This window comes from Centroberyx gerrardi, chromosome 15 (genome assembly GCF_048128805.1).
Source record: "Centroberyx gerrardi isolate f3 chromosome 15, fCenGer3.hap1.cur.20231027, whole genome shotgun sequence".
NCBI classification, from domain to species: domain Eukaryota; kingdom Metazoa; phylum Chordata; class Actinopteri; order Beryciformes; family Berycidae; genus Centroberyx; species Centroberyx gerrardi.
The window spans coordinates 2,434,132-2,452,390 of NC_136011.1; the positions used below are offsets into that span (position 1 = coordinate 2,434,132).

Consider the following 18,259-nt stretch of genomic DNA (forward strand, 5'->3'; position numbering starts at 1 on the left):
CGTGTACGCACACACAGCAATGCTTAGGATTGTACAGTTCTTTGGGCTGCAATCGGAAGAAGCAGTAGAACGGGATGACATTTTGTTGCTACAACATTCAAGATGGTGATTTCAGCCACAACAGCAAATTGCAATTACTTGGAGAAATCCAACCTAGTCTCACTGAAAAGTTTCTCTTTTACAGGGGAGACCATTCCAAGAGGCAGCACTAACAATAGTAACTTTTAAACACAAACACCACACAAGTGACAAAAAAGAACAATGAAATTTAAAACTTGAAATGGAAATAAAATCTGCCATGTGACACATAATGTAGTGTGATAAAAAAAAAAAAAAATACAGCCTGAAACAAGAACAGCTTTCAGTGACAATGCCAGTTAATTTCCTTCTAAAACCAGCCAATGAGATGAGCGACTCACGCTTGAGTGTTGCAGCTCATTCCAGGACCATGGGCCAAAATAAAACAAACTCTTCTTGGTACCAACACTTGGTACCTTGCAATAGAGCCATCTATTGGATCTACGATTATGTCTTATGTCAATAAAATTTTAGAATTAATGTACATAGGAAAATGCCAAGGATGGCCTTATACATAAAAACATACCTGTGTTGCATCCTACGTGCAGCAAGTGAACTATAAAGTATGCAATTATAGGTCCTAGAACCTAGATTTATAATGCATCTCAAAGCAGCATGCTATGGTGAGTCAAGTTTGGACAAAGTAGACAAAGAGGCAAATCTATAAATGGTACCACATAGTCAAGCTGTAACAGGAATAGGCCAGCAACCAGCTGTTTACATGAAGCCATAGGATAGCATGATTTAAACCTGATAAAGAAGCCAAGCGTGAACTTCAGTTTCTTGGACAAACACATTTGAAACTAAGATTTCCATCCAATTTAAATACCTAGGTATTTATATCTATCTACAAATTCAATAGGAATACTCTCTAGAGTTTTGATCGCGAGGTTAGAAGCCTTTGTACAGCAGGAGGTGAACCATTGCCTTTGTCTTATTTGCAGTTAAAAGCAAATTTCAATGTAATGCGGCATGTTCCAAGGAGTTAAAATCAGACTGTAATTTCATAAAAGCAGATTTTCCAGAGGGAGCACATAAATACAGGATCGTATCATCAGCATACAGATGGTACATATTGTCATTATTCTCAGCACAAATAATAAGAAAAAGCAGAGGACCAAGGATTGATCCTTGGGGAACACCTTTCGCGAGAACAATTGGGTCAGACCTAACATTCCCATACCTCACAAACTGTGTTCCTTACAAATTGGTTAACTCTGAAACCAACTGCTTTGCTTCCAAAGCCAACCCTCAGCAAGGTGTCAATTGGTTAAGAATGGTCCACACTATCAAAGGTGTAGCAAGAATCAGTGTAAGAGGAGGTCATTTAAATAGACCGCTTTGTTATGAGAATGGATTGTGATGTGGTGTGCGTAGCGCTCAGCTGATAGATGACTAGCAATGCTCCATTTGTTGTACCCACTTCCCCTCAACCTGCCTCATCAACTTCTACTTCAGTTTCTGATTTCCTATGTTTCCCACAATGCCTTTTGACAACCCACAAAGAATGGGCATGAACTTGTTGCACTCAGCTGTGGGCTTCACGTACCAGAGCAAAGTCAGCTTCATATTGGACACTGGATATTCGGTGGATATATTCATGACATCAACTATAAACAAACTGCAACACATAATGCTCATTTTTCATAAGCAGAGTTGATTGTATTTATTCGTCCTGCAGTCAATTTGCTTGACCAGTCCAGCAATCAATTGCTTGTTTACTCCTGGACCCAACAATGAAATTATGGGCATGGGGTTCGGAAGTCTGTGTGTGTATGTGTGTGTGTGGGGGTGTGTGTGTCTTGTATTTGTACAGGAGGCTGGCAGACAGCCTGTAATTACACTGGGCTCTATTCTCCCCAGGCAGATGATAGGGGCTTCCATTTTTCAACTACAAAGCCTGCCTCGTGGACAACGTGGCCAAAGTTTACACACTCCAACACACACTCATGCACATACACGCAAAGATTTGTTTGGTGAAAATATACAAAGGATCTTGATAGCAGATGTAGATCACACGCACCTGCACACACACACACATACACACTTGTCTCACTATACTTGTGAGGATTTTCCATTGACGACATTCATTCCTAACCTAATCCTAATTCTGATCTTAACCCTAAACCTAAATCCACACCCTTAAAGGACAATTCCAGCGTGATTTGAGTTTTTGCTCAGTTTTTTTTTACATTTTCTATCAATTTAATGTTAATTCTGGCTGTTTTTACATGCATGTGCCACGATTAAAGATATTTTTAAATCAGTTACATACATAAAGTGTCAACCAATAGCTAACGTTGTCTGCGGTTACATTAGGACCCGCCTTCTGTCAATCGCAGCCCATTCAAGCCAACAGACACTAAAGCAACACGCAAGCTGCAAGCTATAGTCTGAAAAATTAAACAGAAAATAAAGCCTGATTTTACACAATTACGGCTTAAAATCTGCGCCCTCTTCTTCACTGGGAGTGACTTGTAATATTTAGGCGGTGTTTATTTCAAAATATTTACTATATACTATAAATATTTAGCCCTTTAAAGAAGTCAGGACCCTTAAGCCCCTTGCAGAAGTGAGGACCGGCCAAAATGTCCTCACTCTGAAGGTCTAAAACTCAAACTGGTTCTCACAAGGATAAAAGTACAAGAACACACACACACACACACACACACACAGATACACACAACATGCTCTGCTGAATGCAAAAGACTGTATGTGTGTGTGTGTGTGTGTGTGTGTATGTGTGTGTGAAGCTGGCAGGGGAAATGAGTCAGAAAGAGGCCGGTCCCTCCCATAATCCCCCAGGGTCCCTGAGGGTGTGTCGCCTCCTCACTAAACTTGTTAGCCTAATTAGTGGCTTTGTGATTTGTGAAAATGATTAATGAAAGAGAAACGAAAAGGCCAACTAAAGACATCTGCCACCACGTTGGGGGGAAAAAACCTCTCCTCCTCCCTGGGTGTCAAAACTTCTGCAAGAACAACAAATGTGTGGGACCCTAATGAATAAAACCACTGCAAGAAGATATATTGTTTTGCTGATATATGGGGCCAATAGCGTTTTATTAAAAATCAGATCTGGTCCAGTCAGTGTCATCTATTTCTGATATGATGGATTTTGATGTGATTCAATTTGTAGTATGTATGAATATGCTTTCTTTTTCATATTATTATTAATAATCTGGGTTTTGATAGTGAGCTTGATTCTATGAGGCAAAATTCTGGGGAAAAATCAGGGGAATAATTTTGGAACTTTTTGGCATGAATATCGGCACAAAATATCAGCTTTCAGCAGCTTGAATAGCACCTTGCAAAAAAAACACATTGCAAGGCATCATGGGCAGTAGCCTCGAAAACAACATGGCAGTGCTGTTCCAAAAAGATCTTACTGCGACAAGTTTGGTGGACTGCACCAACAATCTTTGCTCAATTTGGGGGAAAAAACAATAGTGCAGATCTTTGCCTAACTATGAAAATATCTGCAAAATTTGATTCTGAGCGGATCAGAACAGCGCAAGTACCACACTTGTTTAAAGAAATATATTAATTTGTGTAAGATCTTTAACACGTTTGGGACTTTGCTTGCCGCAGAAGTGTAATGGAATACTTTGGCATGAAAATGGTCAAATTTGAAGACGTTGAACATTGGCACAAAATGTCAGCTAGCGGCAACTTCAATCCAAAAATATCTGCATGGGTGTCTTCAACAACCCATAGCAGTCAAGCTCTACCCCCCAAACCGCCTTCCATGGGCAGCATTGAGGTACGATTACCTCAAAGATTACATCACTCCTATGTTTTTCCCCTTGGCGCTGAGTGATGTTTGAGTTTTGAAATACCCCCGCACTGCAATTTTCCACTTGGGGCAAAGCTTTTTTGCTTTCTTTTCTGACTAGCGTAAATAGTTTTCATTTCCCCCCCAACCCCTCTCTGGCCTGGAGCTGAGGCTGCCATCTGTTTTGTGAATAGTTTTCTCTCTCTCTCTCTCTCTCTCTCTCTCTCTCTCTCTCTCTCTCTCTCTCTGAGGTCAGCTATATAAGAGCTCTGTTCTGTGATGAGGGTGACGGACTAAGTGACGGCAATTTACTTGTTAGCTGGGGACAGGAAATAGATCAGTCAAGGTGACGCCGTCGCCCTTTTGATCAAACTACACTGCGGCCGGCATGCAGGGAGCATGCCCCCCCCCCCCGAGGTCTGCAAGAGTTAAAAATATGTATGTGTGTGTGTGTGGTTGTGTTCATGTGGTAGAGAGCCTAGGTGAGAAGCATAAACTAAGAGGCACGTCTGCGTATAATGACTTTCTTTGTGTCGCTGCCTTGATGCAAGACCTGAAAAATCCAAAGTGAAGGAACGGGATTGCTTAGACTAAATGGGTAACTGCGACAGATAGCCTGTTTAACTTTAGCATATGGCCGGGGCAGATGTTCACCGCGTTGAGAAGCAGGCATCGAGGGGAAAGGTATGACATCAATATGCGCGATATTGCATTCCGTTTTACCTGAGTCACCCGCTGGGCCCTCAGGTCCAGATTAGCTCTGATAAGACACCTGTCTGTAGAGATCCTGTGGACCTCGCTAATCCCTCCAGGCGAGAGACACACTTATCTTTCCACTGGCCTCCACCGACGCTATATAAACCCAATAAGATTAAATATCCCAGTTGTCCACAATAGCAGACTGGATCCGCTTTGGCTTGACTTGAGTTCACTTAATCAATTAATGGTTTCAGTCACACTTTCTATGACGACCATCCAGTGATGTAGCGGTAAATAAAAAAGTTGGGTAAACTATGACCAACAGTTGGTGATCATCATATGGCAAACAACCATGTAAAGGCCCCAAACGTAATAATTGACCAAAACGTAATAACTGCCTGTAATGTAATAAAATCAAATAACTAATAAAATCTTGAACCTGTAATGTAATACCAATTTTGCCCATAATGTAATAACTTTATTACTTTATTGATCATTTATTACATTACCACAGATGATCTCCAAGTACCACAAAGCAACACAAAAAAATTATAAAACTAAAATTATACTTTGTATACTTTTCCTCTATCTTTATATAACCTACATCAGCTTGATACCATGTACTATCATATACAACAGTGATTCTCAACCTTTTTCACATCAAGGACCCCTAATTTAGTCCACATTAGGGCCACAGACCCCCATTTGATGAGATTTTGTCTCGCGGACTAAAATCTGAGAATATTTTTATTGTTAGATATGAGTCTGTCCAGAATTCCATGACTATCTGTATTGTAGGTAGAGAGATAACAGAGAAACTATGATCAAAACAGTCATTCTTCTACATTCTCTAATTGTGTTAACTTCTTGTAAATGAAATAATGGTGAAGTTTAACAATTCATCAGTTTGCTGGGAACACCCTGGAACCCCTTCAAGGACCCCTGGTGGTCCCCGGACCCCACGTTGAGACCCACTGATGTACGCTATAAATTTAGGTCTTAAAGATTTATGTCAGTGTAAAGAGGTGGTAAATTGTATCTGTAAATAAAAAGTTGGGTAAACTGGGTTTAGCTTGGTTTACATCCCTGCTGCCATATGTATATAGCGCTTTATAAGGGCGCTCATAAGGAATTAGAATGCACTCCCAATGCCTAATGACCACACTTATGAGAAATAGATATAAGAATCTGATATACTATTTGAGCTGATGGTGAGTGTGTAAAGTGGAATAAGTTTTCCCGGAGTAAATATTTCTTCCTCGTCCGTCTTTTTTACAGTCTTTTTACGTATGGCAATGTTTGACAAGAAAGAAGAGAGGACTGTTTGCCTGACAGTTCTTTCTCTCTCTCTCTCTCTCTCTCTCTCTCTCTCTCTCTCTCTTCCTCTCTCTGGCAAACCATTTCTTCTCTATGTGGGACGGCCAGAAGAACACCTGGCGACTTGCTGACTCAAGCGGTTTGTTCCTCATTTCGCCTGGTGGCCAAGCCCATTACAGCTCATTATTGTGTCCGTCAGCAGGCGTTGACACAGGAGGGCTCTGTGCTGAATGCAGTTGCAATAAAGTGAAGTGGGGGAGGCGCGGCGCGGCGAGCACTCGGCGAAGCGCGTGACATTTCGGTCCGCGGGGCCACCGGGAGAGTCGAGTCGATTAAGACATTCCTGTCGCCGGGTATTGTGTCTGGATGAAGTCCGTGCTCACCCCACTTAACCGCCATTCCCGACACGAGGCCTCTGAATGGGTTCCGCGACAATAGAAGCAGCCATCCATGCTTTCCTCCCCATCTAGAGCTAATCACTCACTGCAGGTGGTAAAGCTAACATCACTCAATTTTACCCCGATTTTCCTCGATAAGATTCGCGGCGCTCTTCGCTCGCTCTCGTTTTAACTCCTTTCCCGTTTGGATAAAAAAAAGAAAGGGCAAGATGTGCTGATTTTCGGTATTGGCGAGAAGCGGCCATCAGAGAGAAATGCAAAGTATGCATGCATAGGAGACAGCCAAGCCAGAGACTAAGCATACCTGGAGGCTCTGAGGAACCAAAGAAATCTATGAAAATGTAAAGAAGTCAAGCCTGAAATAGGAGGCAGAATCCTCCTGGCGAGAAAGAGAGGCACAAAGTTGAAGAGAACTTGAAGGGATTTTCACGGACTAAAGTTGTGAGAACGCTGATGTGTATTATATTACATGTATATTAGATTGGGGAGGAATTAACGAGGTTACAAGGATCTCCTGAACCTATCAAGAGTATGTTTTAATCTACAGGTTTTCCCTCCGAAGAGCAGCTCACTTCCCCCTGAGCACACACGAGTCGAAGCAAAGAGATGAAGGCACACAAAGACACTTTTATGAGTCTCCTCTCATCCTCAGTCAGCATTACTTGGCTGCCTCCAGCGTCCTCTGACGTCTTTGGAAAAAAAAAAAAAAAAAAAGTGAGGGAAAAGGCACAAGGGCTGAAATTTTTGAAATCGTTGTCACAATCTTTTAATTCTGAAGTTTTAGGCAGCACTTTTTTTTTTGAGCGAGACAAAGTAGCTTCATGAAAAATTAAAGCGGTTCCTGTGTTGTAGAATGAAAAGCGAGCTGATTTTTTTGTCATGATCTGTTTGGTCTGGCCAGCTCTGCCTACTTTCTGGGTAAAAAACAGTCGGTGATGGGAGGAATGGGGCTGGGCAGACAAAGTGTGTGATTCCGCATTGTGCTCACTATAGCCGGTTGATTGAGCCTCATGATGATGATGATAATGATAATAGTGATGATGACAACGATGATGAAATAGAATCCACAGAGTTTTGAACTGCAGTACTCAGCCAAAGACCAGAGCAGAAAGTGTTTTGCTTGAAACACTTGGTCACATTGACATTAAGCAGCTAAATATGTGTAAATGCAGGTGTGGAACTTAAGGATTTTGGGCACTAGAAGAGTGAAATTTCTACTAACCAAAACCACAAATTAGATTTGTTTCCAAAATCTAGGTTACAACTGTCTGTAGCCCTTCTTACTCCAAAACACTCTTCACTAATTTAGTGAAGCAACCAATGTTAATGTTAACATACAGCTACAAGCCACTATTAATGCTAGCTTCTACTAGATACATTAACTAGTGCCCAAACAGATGTGTTAACAACAAGACAATGACAGTTAGCTGACGAGACGTTGCACATTTAGAAATGCAATCAGCTGTTCACAGCCACTGTTAAGAGCTAAGGACCTATGTGTTGCATCATCTGAAAGCCCAGTTACATAATCAGTTACAGAGGTACTGTAGTCCATACACCAGTCCTCCTCACTACACTTCTGCTACTTTCTTTCAGGCAAGTAAATTGGGCAATTCCACAAAGTTATCGCATTTTGTTTCTAGAGATAGCCATGATGAGTTCACTTTAGGTGGATTCGACAGAGCGCTATTCTGCCCTGCAATTCAATAATCTGCAGACATTTGACTTCATCCACAGAGTCTGGAAGAGACTGCAGTACTTGGAATGTCTCCTCGTCATTTAATTGAATCATAGTCCATTATGGACAACGAGATGAGTTGGACATTCAAATCACATGTCCTGAACTGTGGATGCCAAAAACAAGAAGCAAACACAAAAAATCTATGTTCTACAGCAGTAATTGAAGGTCCAAAATAAGTCTGTGTGCATACCTCTCTTACTTATGGCAGTCAAGGAGGAATGCTAGGAACAGCTTCACAAGGAAAACTTGAAGTGGGAATTACAAGACATGCTATGTAAAGACAGGAAAAAATCGAATTTCTTCATCTCTGTCCCTGGTCTAAGTCCTGTTTTTTGAAGTCCTCTTAAGCCATGCTAAAAGCCCTGTAAAGCCCTTCGTGTGTATTATGTGTGACTTAACATGGAAAATATCCAGGATTAAACTTGCTGCTGGTAACACTGGACAGGGTGAGATTTTCACAGCTTTTAACTTGGCTACCCACAATATTAAAAAAGCCTGTCTTGGTGGGAGGTTGGGTGGGGGGGGTGTTGGTGTGACTGACAACCTGAAAGAGGACTTTATGCATCGGGGGCTAATGTGCTCATGCGGCCACGTGTAAGGCAGTGAACAAAAACAGTTAATTTCTCTTAAGACACTCTCTTGTTAACACTTTTGGGGTGGGGGGGGCATAAGTGCTGGAAATCAAACCTCCGATTAAGAATTCAGGCATCATGGGATTCATCTCATGGGGAGAAGACAAAAGAGACAATTCTGAAAAAGACATTGAGCCAAAAATATATGGAGGGATGGAGAAAGAACCTTAAAGAAATGACTGACAATATGATTATAGGCAGTGAGTGACTTATTGTCCTGTTTGTCCATGTGGAGAAAGAACAAAGAGATTCAAATTCATCAATTACAGTTGCGTAATTTATCATATTTATTAGGCTTGTCTATAGCAGTCCATTGCTGAAGATCAATCCGTCCTTCATTCATATCATACTGGAAATACAGAAGAAATATCCTGACCTGAACATACAACTCAGGGGAGTTAGAACAATTGTTAAGAACTCACATTCATTTTCTCTGAAAGAACACATCTGCAGGGATATAAATCCATGAAAAAATGACTGCTTTGTTCAACACGTTCACTATATGTTATAATCTCTGTAGCGTAGCATTGCCCCTTGGGTTACAGTCCTGTCTGGTCGTTGCCCAGAAGGCTTGTACAGCGTTTCCTGTGCCCATGTAAACAAAGAGCCCCTCTGCCCATGGTCTACTAGGGTTCAACCGATTTGGGTTCCTCAAGGCTGATATCGATATTTCTGGCCGATACTCAAATACTTTAAATTTGATCATTTTCATTACCAAAAAATGACTATTTCTTCCAGAATTGTATTCTTGTCAGGGTGGGAAAGCCTCTGAAACAGCATTTAGACCATGGGACACGAAAACTATCCACTGAAACCAATATATTAAATTCTAGTAAACATTTTATGGGCGCGACATGCAGGAGGAGGCCGAGTCTGACTCCTTAGGTTTACATGATGTGCAGATTCAATGTCAACTTAAAAGAGCACAAATGTGATATTATGGTAAAAAATCCTTCAATTAAAACAGTTTTGGAAACTGTTTTGCACTGATATCGGAGAGATATCAACATCTACTGAACATCAACATGTTTGCTGGGATTCTTGTAGGTGGGTTAGCAGCTCCTTAAGGCAGGGTGAGGCGGGTTTCATTGCAGGTTTTACAGACTGTTGAGTAAAATCCTTCCACACCACGGTGGAAAGATTTCTCCGGTCAGACATCTGATACTGAATACTACTAATAAAAGCACATTCACTACCTGCTGCCTACCCTGCCCTCTTGCTCGGTCCTGAAGCCAAGGGCAAGCGACCGGCTGTGGGAAACCTGGGTCACAAACCCCTCCCAACCTTCATGTATGTTATCAACAGGCTGTTCCACTGCTCCTAATGGACCGTGGCTGATAAAACACTGAGCCATAAACACATCGTCAAACACAAACACCCACACAGATACAATATAGACACGTACTCTCACATACTGTAGACATTTTTGTACTGCGATATATTGAATTTCCATATACCGTCCCATCCCTAGTGACCAACTATACCAGTGTCTGGCTGTAGTTTGTGGCTGTGTTGTAATTTGTTTCCATTTGTTCAAATAGCGAAAAAATAGCAAAGCTATACTTCTGCGTACTGATGAATTTTGTCCAGACGCTTTTCCCCTTTGCTCCTCTTTCAAAATAAAAGCACTCTTCGGAGCAGGTAGAGCAACACATTGACACCACGCTGACGGCGACGCAATGCGTTTAGTGGAATTTGAGCGTTAGGTCAGTACTGACAGAGCCAGACGCTGTGGGATCTATAAAACACAGAAGCCCTGGGGTCCTCCTGTTCCCTCCCCACAGCCTGAACATTAGCAGTCTTCCCCCCTAGGAGCTCCACCTGACTGGGGCCAGAGATGTAGAAAAGCTGTCTGCTTCTTATATAACAAGTTGGCAAGGCCCTGCAGTCGAATAAGAAAGCGATCTGGGCAACAGGCCCGGGCCAAGAGGTATAATCCATTCCAAACCTGTTTCTCTTTCGCCCCCTAACACACATGCGCTCGCCAGTCGGTCCTGTGTAATAACAGTCTTCTCATGACTCGGCAGAGGCAGGGACTGAAAACACTGACAGGCCAGTCATTGTTCCCCAGCAGGTCAGCCAAATAGCCCTTATTTCTATAAAGGCTGACCACTGTTAAACAATCTGTCACAACAAATTAAGCAATACTGCCCTCAGGACATAATCTAGGTACTCTATATGTGTGTGTATGATATATACAGTATGTATACTAAACTGTGTTTATGTAAAGAGGGTTGGACAATATAATGGAAAGAACCTTGAATAGCTAAATCACAGTTACAAAGGCAGCTACACAAGCAAGTCAAATGAAGTTCAATGCCAATTAGCAGTATGTGTCAGCTGTCAAGGAGGCCTGATAATCAGCACTTTTACATGAGCTTTCAAAGCAGCATAAGGCAGCGAGGACAGTTCCACAGCAAACTGCATTAGCAATGAGGAACAGCGGTCGCTCCGAGACTGGGATAGACAGACACTTAACGGGACAGACGGTTGTTCAACACCACAAAACTACAGACTCAAAGACTACACTAACACCTCTGTGACACAGTCTCAACAAAAACTATCCTGAGCTTCACCAAGCTGGTGTTTATGGCAGGGATTCAGAAACCACTTCTATCCAAGTCCAGTTCACGAAGATGCATATCCTGATGTAAGGAGCGCAAAACCCGGAGCGCTGAGCAGTGGAAAAAGTAATCTGGTCTAATGAGTGTTTTAGCCTTTTTCCTCCATCCAGACGGCTTTCTGTTTGGAAGACAAAGGAAGCCTTCAACCTGCAGTGTTTGTTGGCAAACTGGTAAACATGGTGGTGGATCTGTACTGGTATAGCGCCATCTACTGGGAGTCATTAGGTCTGATGATTGATCTGCATGGCCAAGGAATATGAGGTCATTTTATAGGTCCAGGAGCACCTTATGGCGCCAACACTGTTCCCTCATGATGTTCCCATATTCCAAGATGATAATGCCCATGTATGCATCAAACTCCTCTCATGTCCCCAATCAACAGATGTAGACATCACTGAACCTTTATGGGAAGAAGATTTCCACCTCCTTCATCCCTCAAAGAAATGTACTTCTTGAAGAAAAGTCCAATATCCCATCACAGCAGGACAAGGAGGACTGAAGCTGTTCTGAAGGCAAAGAGTAGCCCTATTCCCTATTAGATACTTGATATATTGTTCAATTGTGTCCACCAGTGTAACGGAGGCTCCAGCGGACAGACGATTCTGTGTTAATATGATGTTAACATGAGCTAGTGCGTGAACAACAGGGACAAAGAGTTTTCCTCCTATCCACATTTAAACCCTCTGACCTTCCCACCCTACTCCTCCTCTTCCAAGGGATGACAAGGGTGTGAAGTGCCAAACAGAAAAAAAAAAGAAAAACTACAAGAGTGCAGAGTTTCAAAGCTGTTGTCGAGCATCGGAAAGAACATGGTTGGGTGCCTGGAGCGCTTTGGCTGGCATTCAGGGTGTGTGTGTGTGTGTGTGTGTGTGTGTGTGTGTGTGTGTAATGGAGTTACTGTACTAGTGTGTAATGTGGAGACTATGGACTTCAGTATAAACTCACGCTTGGTGCAACGCTGCGATCCCTGGGCTTTACTCCATCCGTGACAGCACTGCCCTCCACAGACATTTACCCTGCAAATACAAAGAAAGCACAGGGGGGATGAAACACGAGCGGTCACACACAGACACGCACACGCACACGCACACACTCAGAGGGCCACGAACTCAAAGAAACGCACATTTGGTACACTCATGCTCATTGCTCACACACTGACCCAGAAACAAATTGTTGATGATATAACACTCTCTCTCACTCTCCCTCTCTCTCTATTGCTGCCTTCAGGTGCCGTCGGAAATATCAGAATTATGAGTTGAGCTGCATTTGAACAACCCAACAAAGTAGTAAATATGACTTGGAAAGTGGGAATTTTCTATGATACCACAGTGTAATGTTTAGGGGATGGAGAGCATGGAATTTATTTATTTATTTATTTATCGTATTGATTACATCCTATAATTAGTATTGTTGTGGGTTTCTGTTTTTGCTCTTTGTGTAACTTTTAGTTATCACACATTTTTGTTTTTAATGAATTAACACTAGAAAAGCTGATGGATTTTGAGGGTCAAAGAGAAAGCCAACGAGCCATCAAATGAAGAGGGTAGATATAATTATATAGAATTAATTATAATTATTATTACTTCCCTGTGTAATTTTCAAAACAGTGGTTTCGACAGAAAGTGCTTTGAGGAAAAGTCATGGCCATGGGGGAGGCATTGTGAAAGCTGAGATATTTCAATTTTAAAATTCCAGTGTTAAAACATTAAAGACAAGTTGCATTTACGACTTCCAAACTCGAAAGTAGGAGCGCACAAGGAACACTTGAAGGCAGCATATGTTCCTTTGGCTTCCAATGGACAAACACACACACACAGTTGTATTACTGTACCTGTGAGGACTTTCCATTGACTACATTAATTCCCTAACCCCTAACCTTAACCCTCTCCACTACATGCTTAACATTAATCCTTACTCTAACCTAGGGCTGGGCGGTAGGCTATACCTTATTTTACGGTACATTACTTTATGGTATACTGAACAGGTATGAATTCATGCAAAGGTATGCGTTAAACATAAAATGCTGTCGTCAACGGTGTTGTATTGCTTTTTATTTAAAAAGTATGTTAAATGAATATTGATCTAAATTGATCTCTAACACTGTCACATTATGTCGTCACACCAGAGGCTAAACTTTTTTTTCTCACATAATCATACATCAAATGGAGAATTATTTTTCTTCCATGCATTGAACATCGAGCTAGCTGTCATTTGGCGATGGACAGACCAGTAGACGACTAGCGTTGCACTCAATGTGACAAAACAAAAATTAAACTTAAATTTCTACCATTTGCTCGCTCCCTGACATAAATATTTTGTAGAACAAGCTCATTTTTTAACTATTTTTGGTTCAGTTTTACTTCAGCATAGTATGAATGACCTGACTGGAGGAGAAACTTGGGTGAACCCATTGGTTGGTGTCCTAGAGTGATGTACTTTTCATTAAGTGTAATTCATATTGGAAAACCAAATATCGTCAAATATCGTCACACCCAGCCCTACCCTAACCTAGTCCTAATTCTAATCTTAGCCCTAAACCCAAGTCCTAAACTAACTTTTTAGATAAATCCTAAATTATCTCCTTAAAGAGGTGAGGAGCAGGAAAATGTCTTCACTTTGGAGGATTTTCTTCATCTTTCTATCCTTGTGAGGACGTTTGGTTCTCGTAAGTATGGAATTACATACACACACACGCACACACACACACACACACACACACACACACACAAAGGCATGACCACAGGTGGGCCTACCCCCCCACCCCCCCACCCCACACATACACACACCTGTCCCCTCGAGCCTTGTAACATTCTGGTATGAGGAATTTGCTTTCAGTGGAGGTGAAGTTCACATCTGAACTGTGCTCACTAATCACTAACTGAAGAGTTAGAGTCATGCTGTTAAACCATTTCATTTAAATATATTAGATTTTTTTTTTAAGCACGTAAATCTGGTTACTTAAGATGAAAACGTATTGATCCCTGTGGGGAGATTGGGCTGTTGCAGCAAGAAAATAGTAATAGGATACAGAAAGAAAAATAGGATCTAAACCTAAAATACAACATAGAGTATTGCGGTTATATAAACATGTGCAGCCGACAATTTCAGCACGTTGAGAAGACTAAGAGTGGGACCTATGGGAAAGAGTATGGATGACTTTCATGTATGGATTTACTAAACGTTACATACCTACTTATTTACTTAGGTGCAATACTCACTACTTGCTCATTTAGCTCATTCCTGCATTTAAATTCCTCAATAATAAATTAAAGGTAATTCTCAACCTTTTTCATATCAAGGACCCCTACTTTAGTCCACATTAGAGCCACGGACCCCCCATTTGATGAGATTTTGTCTTTCAGACCCAAATCTGAGAATATTTTTATTGTTAGATATGATTTTGTCCAGAATTCCATGACTATCTGTATTGTAGGTAGAGAGATAACAGAGAAACTATTATCAAAACAGTCATTCTTCTACATTCTCTAATTGTGTTAACTTCTTGTAAATGAAATAATGCTGAAGTTTAACAATTCATCAATTTGCTGGGGACCCCCTGGAACCCCCTCAAGGACCCCTGGTGGTCCCCGTACCCCACGTTGAGAACCACTGGTCTACCCAACACTGAATTCTCACTTTGTATAAGTCGGATAAGTGTGTATAATGTTGCTGGACATGTATTGTGATGCTTTACGCACCCCATACTGCTCTGACTGTTACACCAGGGTTTCTTCTACTAAACTTAACTTCTATAGTGAGTGAATTGAACTCAACTAAGTGTTATGTTGCTGGCTGGAGACCCCTGCTCTGAGCACCTTCAAGCACCCCTGGGTGTCCTGGGACCCCCATATTGGGAACCAGTGCCTCACAGTAAGCGCTTTGACCTGACAGAATAAGCTGCTGCAGCTACAGTCTGCTCACTATACCCTCCTTTTTAATTGCAGGAAGAGAGTTTACCACTTTTTAAGGGTGGCATGAATCTTTATGGCCTAAATTGATGGTATAGTAGTATCCAGTTAATGTAAGTTAATGTAACTCAGCTGACAGAGTTCATTTTACACTTTGGATAGTTTGGACCGGCCACACCAAAGCCATATCAGCTCTATGAGTGGACAAACAACTCCAAATAACTGAAAAATCAACTTATTAACACTGGAAATTTGATGTGCAGTGATGTAGTGGAGGGGAAACCCACCTAAACTCAGTTTACCCACTTTCTTATTTGCAGAATAGAATCTGCACACCTTTTTAGGCTGACATAAATCTTTATGACATAAATTCATATTAGTGGGCCTATAGCCTAGTGTCAAACTAATGGAAGTTATATGAAGATACATTGTTTAAGGATAATAATACATAAATGAATACATAATTGTGTTCATAATTATGATTGTTTTTTGTTTTATTTCCCACTGCATCCCGGAGCTCTGAACCCCTCCAGGAGTTTCTTACCCAGTCGTTTTCATCTGCTGGTTCTGCTGGTGTCCCGTCTGGCTGCTGCTGTGCCGGATGACCGACTGATGCTGACTGAACTGCGGGATCGGATTCGCTTGGTTTCCCATCCGGCGGGTCCGGATCTGGCCGCCGAAGCTGGCGGTGAGCTCCACGTTGTACGAGTGCGGCTGCCCCGCCGCGCCGGGACGCGACGAGATGGAGCTGACGCGCACCCCGTCCGCTCCGCCCGGCCCCTGTCCCGGTCCCGGTCCGGGCTGCAGCACATACAACCTCCTGAAGCCGCTCTGGCTCTGCTGCTCCACGGACACGCATACCGGGAAAACGAACAAACCTATGGAAAGTAAGAGGTCCCATCTAATCCAAGCCATATCCACACGCTGGGGTCCGCTGAGGGGGGGAAAAAAGAATAAGAAAAGAAGAAAAGTTTGGGGGGAATTTCCTTAAACAGGAGTTATTGCTTTCAGCTCCGTATAAAAGAACAACTCCTGTCACTTCTAACGCAAAGGAAAAACTTCTATATTCCTGAGCATATTCCTCTAGGCATCGACCTCCAACCCGGCATGGGGATACACAAATATCCAACTAAAAAACGCAGGCTTAACTTGGGAAAGTTAAAAAATAAAATAGTGCATGTGGGAAAAAATTGTTCCTAGGGTGTAGACCTGAGCACAGCACGGCTCTATGTCTCCTTATAGCGGGGTATAGAGGGGATCCGGGCTGCCGCGGCTTCCTGTGAGCGATACTTGACTTGGTCCGCAGTCAGATGAGGTTGAAAACTCCAGTAAAGTTTCGCTGTTAGAGGTGAAGCGGAGTTAAAGTGTCAGACTGAGCAGCCAGCCTCCAGACATGACGTCAGGAGGGGGAGCCTACACACTACCCCGAAAAAAAAAAGTTTGCTGAGGGGTTTTTTGGGGGGGCCAAGTGTGTCAGGGGAGCCATATTAAAGCAACCCAACACCCACCCATCCCGACACACTAACTCTCCCGTCAGGTTTCTCACTTTCAAATGAGTTGATAGTGAGATCGAGTTTGAATAAGTACACTCTAAAAAAAAAAATAGCAGTCATTTTTGCAAGTTTATACTAACATTCTCTGAGGCAGCTGCTCTGGAGGCAGAATTAATCTCATTGGTTGAGTTAAACTTCAGTGGGCGGGGCCAAAGAAAACAGTTATTCTAACAAAGCAACATTGCCAGCTGAAGTCAAATAATGTTGCCAACTAAAGTGTGTCTGCTGACTTTAGCAACTTTTCAGAACCTCCTGCCGACTTATTTTTCAAGAGTGACCAGCGATAAATCAAGCAACTTTTACCATGGGGAACAATGTTAATGTGTTGACTCCCAAAGCATTTGGCAACAAGTATGTCTGATGCCAATTTGCGCTACTCCAAAGGGGTCTGATCATCACGTCAACATGGCGGCATACGCTGTAAAGCCCCTTTCACACATGCAGTCTGTTCTGTAAATGTGACGGCACGCCGTCATGTGTGAAATCGCATTTCGTCGAAATGCCAGGAAATCAGTTCTGCCAATTTCACTGCTCAAGACATTGAGTTCCGTATCGACTGTACGTGTGAATGATGCTGTAACATTAACGGCACGATCAGCACAATGTTAGGATGCTCTGTTGTCGAACTGTAGGAGGGAAATACAAACCACTATACAACGGGCTGTAGCTGTACTTTTTTGATATAAATGTCAAATTGGACAGACCAATAACAGAGAACCTCGGAGTCCGGGTGGACGGAGAGATTAGCCCATCATGTTTTCAAACTGCATTGGCAGTTAAATGTAATTTCTGAAAACAGTGGAATTTAACGGTATTGCCAGTATTGTGTGACTGGTTGCATTACGTTAAAAAAAAACGGAAAGGCATGTCTTGTGAACAACAGAAACTGCTACCTTTACCAGAAAAATGAAAACGGCAATTTTACGGGTTTCATGTGTGAAAGGGGCTTAACACTAACCGCCCATGGTGCTCAACATGGCAGCATACACTAACATTAAACACCCATCACGTCACGACAAAGAAAATCTTGCAGGCCTATGACCTGTGAGCCAGAAATTCCTGACCTTCCAAGTTCAAACTAGCCATACTAGCTGCTATCTAGGTAAGCCAGCTACACTGCTGACCTTCCTAGGTCATGAATGAATGAAAAAAAAGAAGTAATTGCCATTTATGTTTTTTATTTATATTTTGACCAGAGTTCCTTCTCTGTAGTGATGGCTCGATTTACGAATCAATTGTTCGAGTGAAAATTTCAAATTGGTTCAATGGGACTGCGCTCTGTACAGTTTGAAGCGAGCCAACACACTTGTAAACACAAAACGATTGTTCAGGACAAAGCTTGTTGTTGTTGTGAATCAAATAAACCGGTCCTGAATCGGTTCACTGCTGTTGGACAGCCCATGAGTTAGTTACAAGAATCCGTCTTTCACTCTCTGCCATTCAAGTTTGCCAGTTAGCTAAAAACTGGTTCTTTGGCTCCACCCATTGAGGTTTAAGTCAAGTCAGGTTTATTTATATAGCCCTTCATCACAAATGC

The 18,259-nt window shown here is 42.1% G+C and overlaps 1 protein-coding gene across 2 annotated transcripts in view; it reads right to left on the minus strand.

Moving 5' to 3' along the window:
* ltbp1 (latent transforming growth factor beta binding protein 1) overlaps nt 1–16,420 on the minus strand; it is a 153,107-nt gene extending 136,687 nt beyond the window's left edge. For both annotated transcript variants that reach the window (XM_078288599.1, XM_078288598.1), the window contains exons 1-2: nt 15,714–16,420; nt 12,207–12,277 (exon numbers count right to left, since the gene is read on the minus strand). In XM_078288599.1, the coding sequence (XP_078144725.1) occupies nt 12,207–12,277; nt 15,714–16,084 (442 nt within the window). In that variant the 5' untranslated portion in view covers nt 16,085–16,420. The remainder of the gene's footprint in view (nt 1–12,206; nt 12,278–15,713) is intronic.
* Between the last annotated feature and the right edge of the window lie 1,839 nt (nt 16,421–18,259).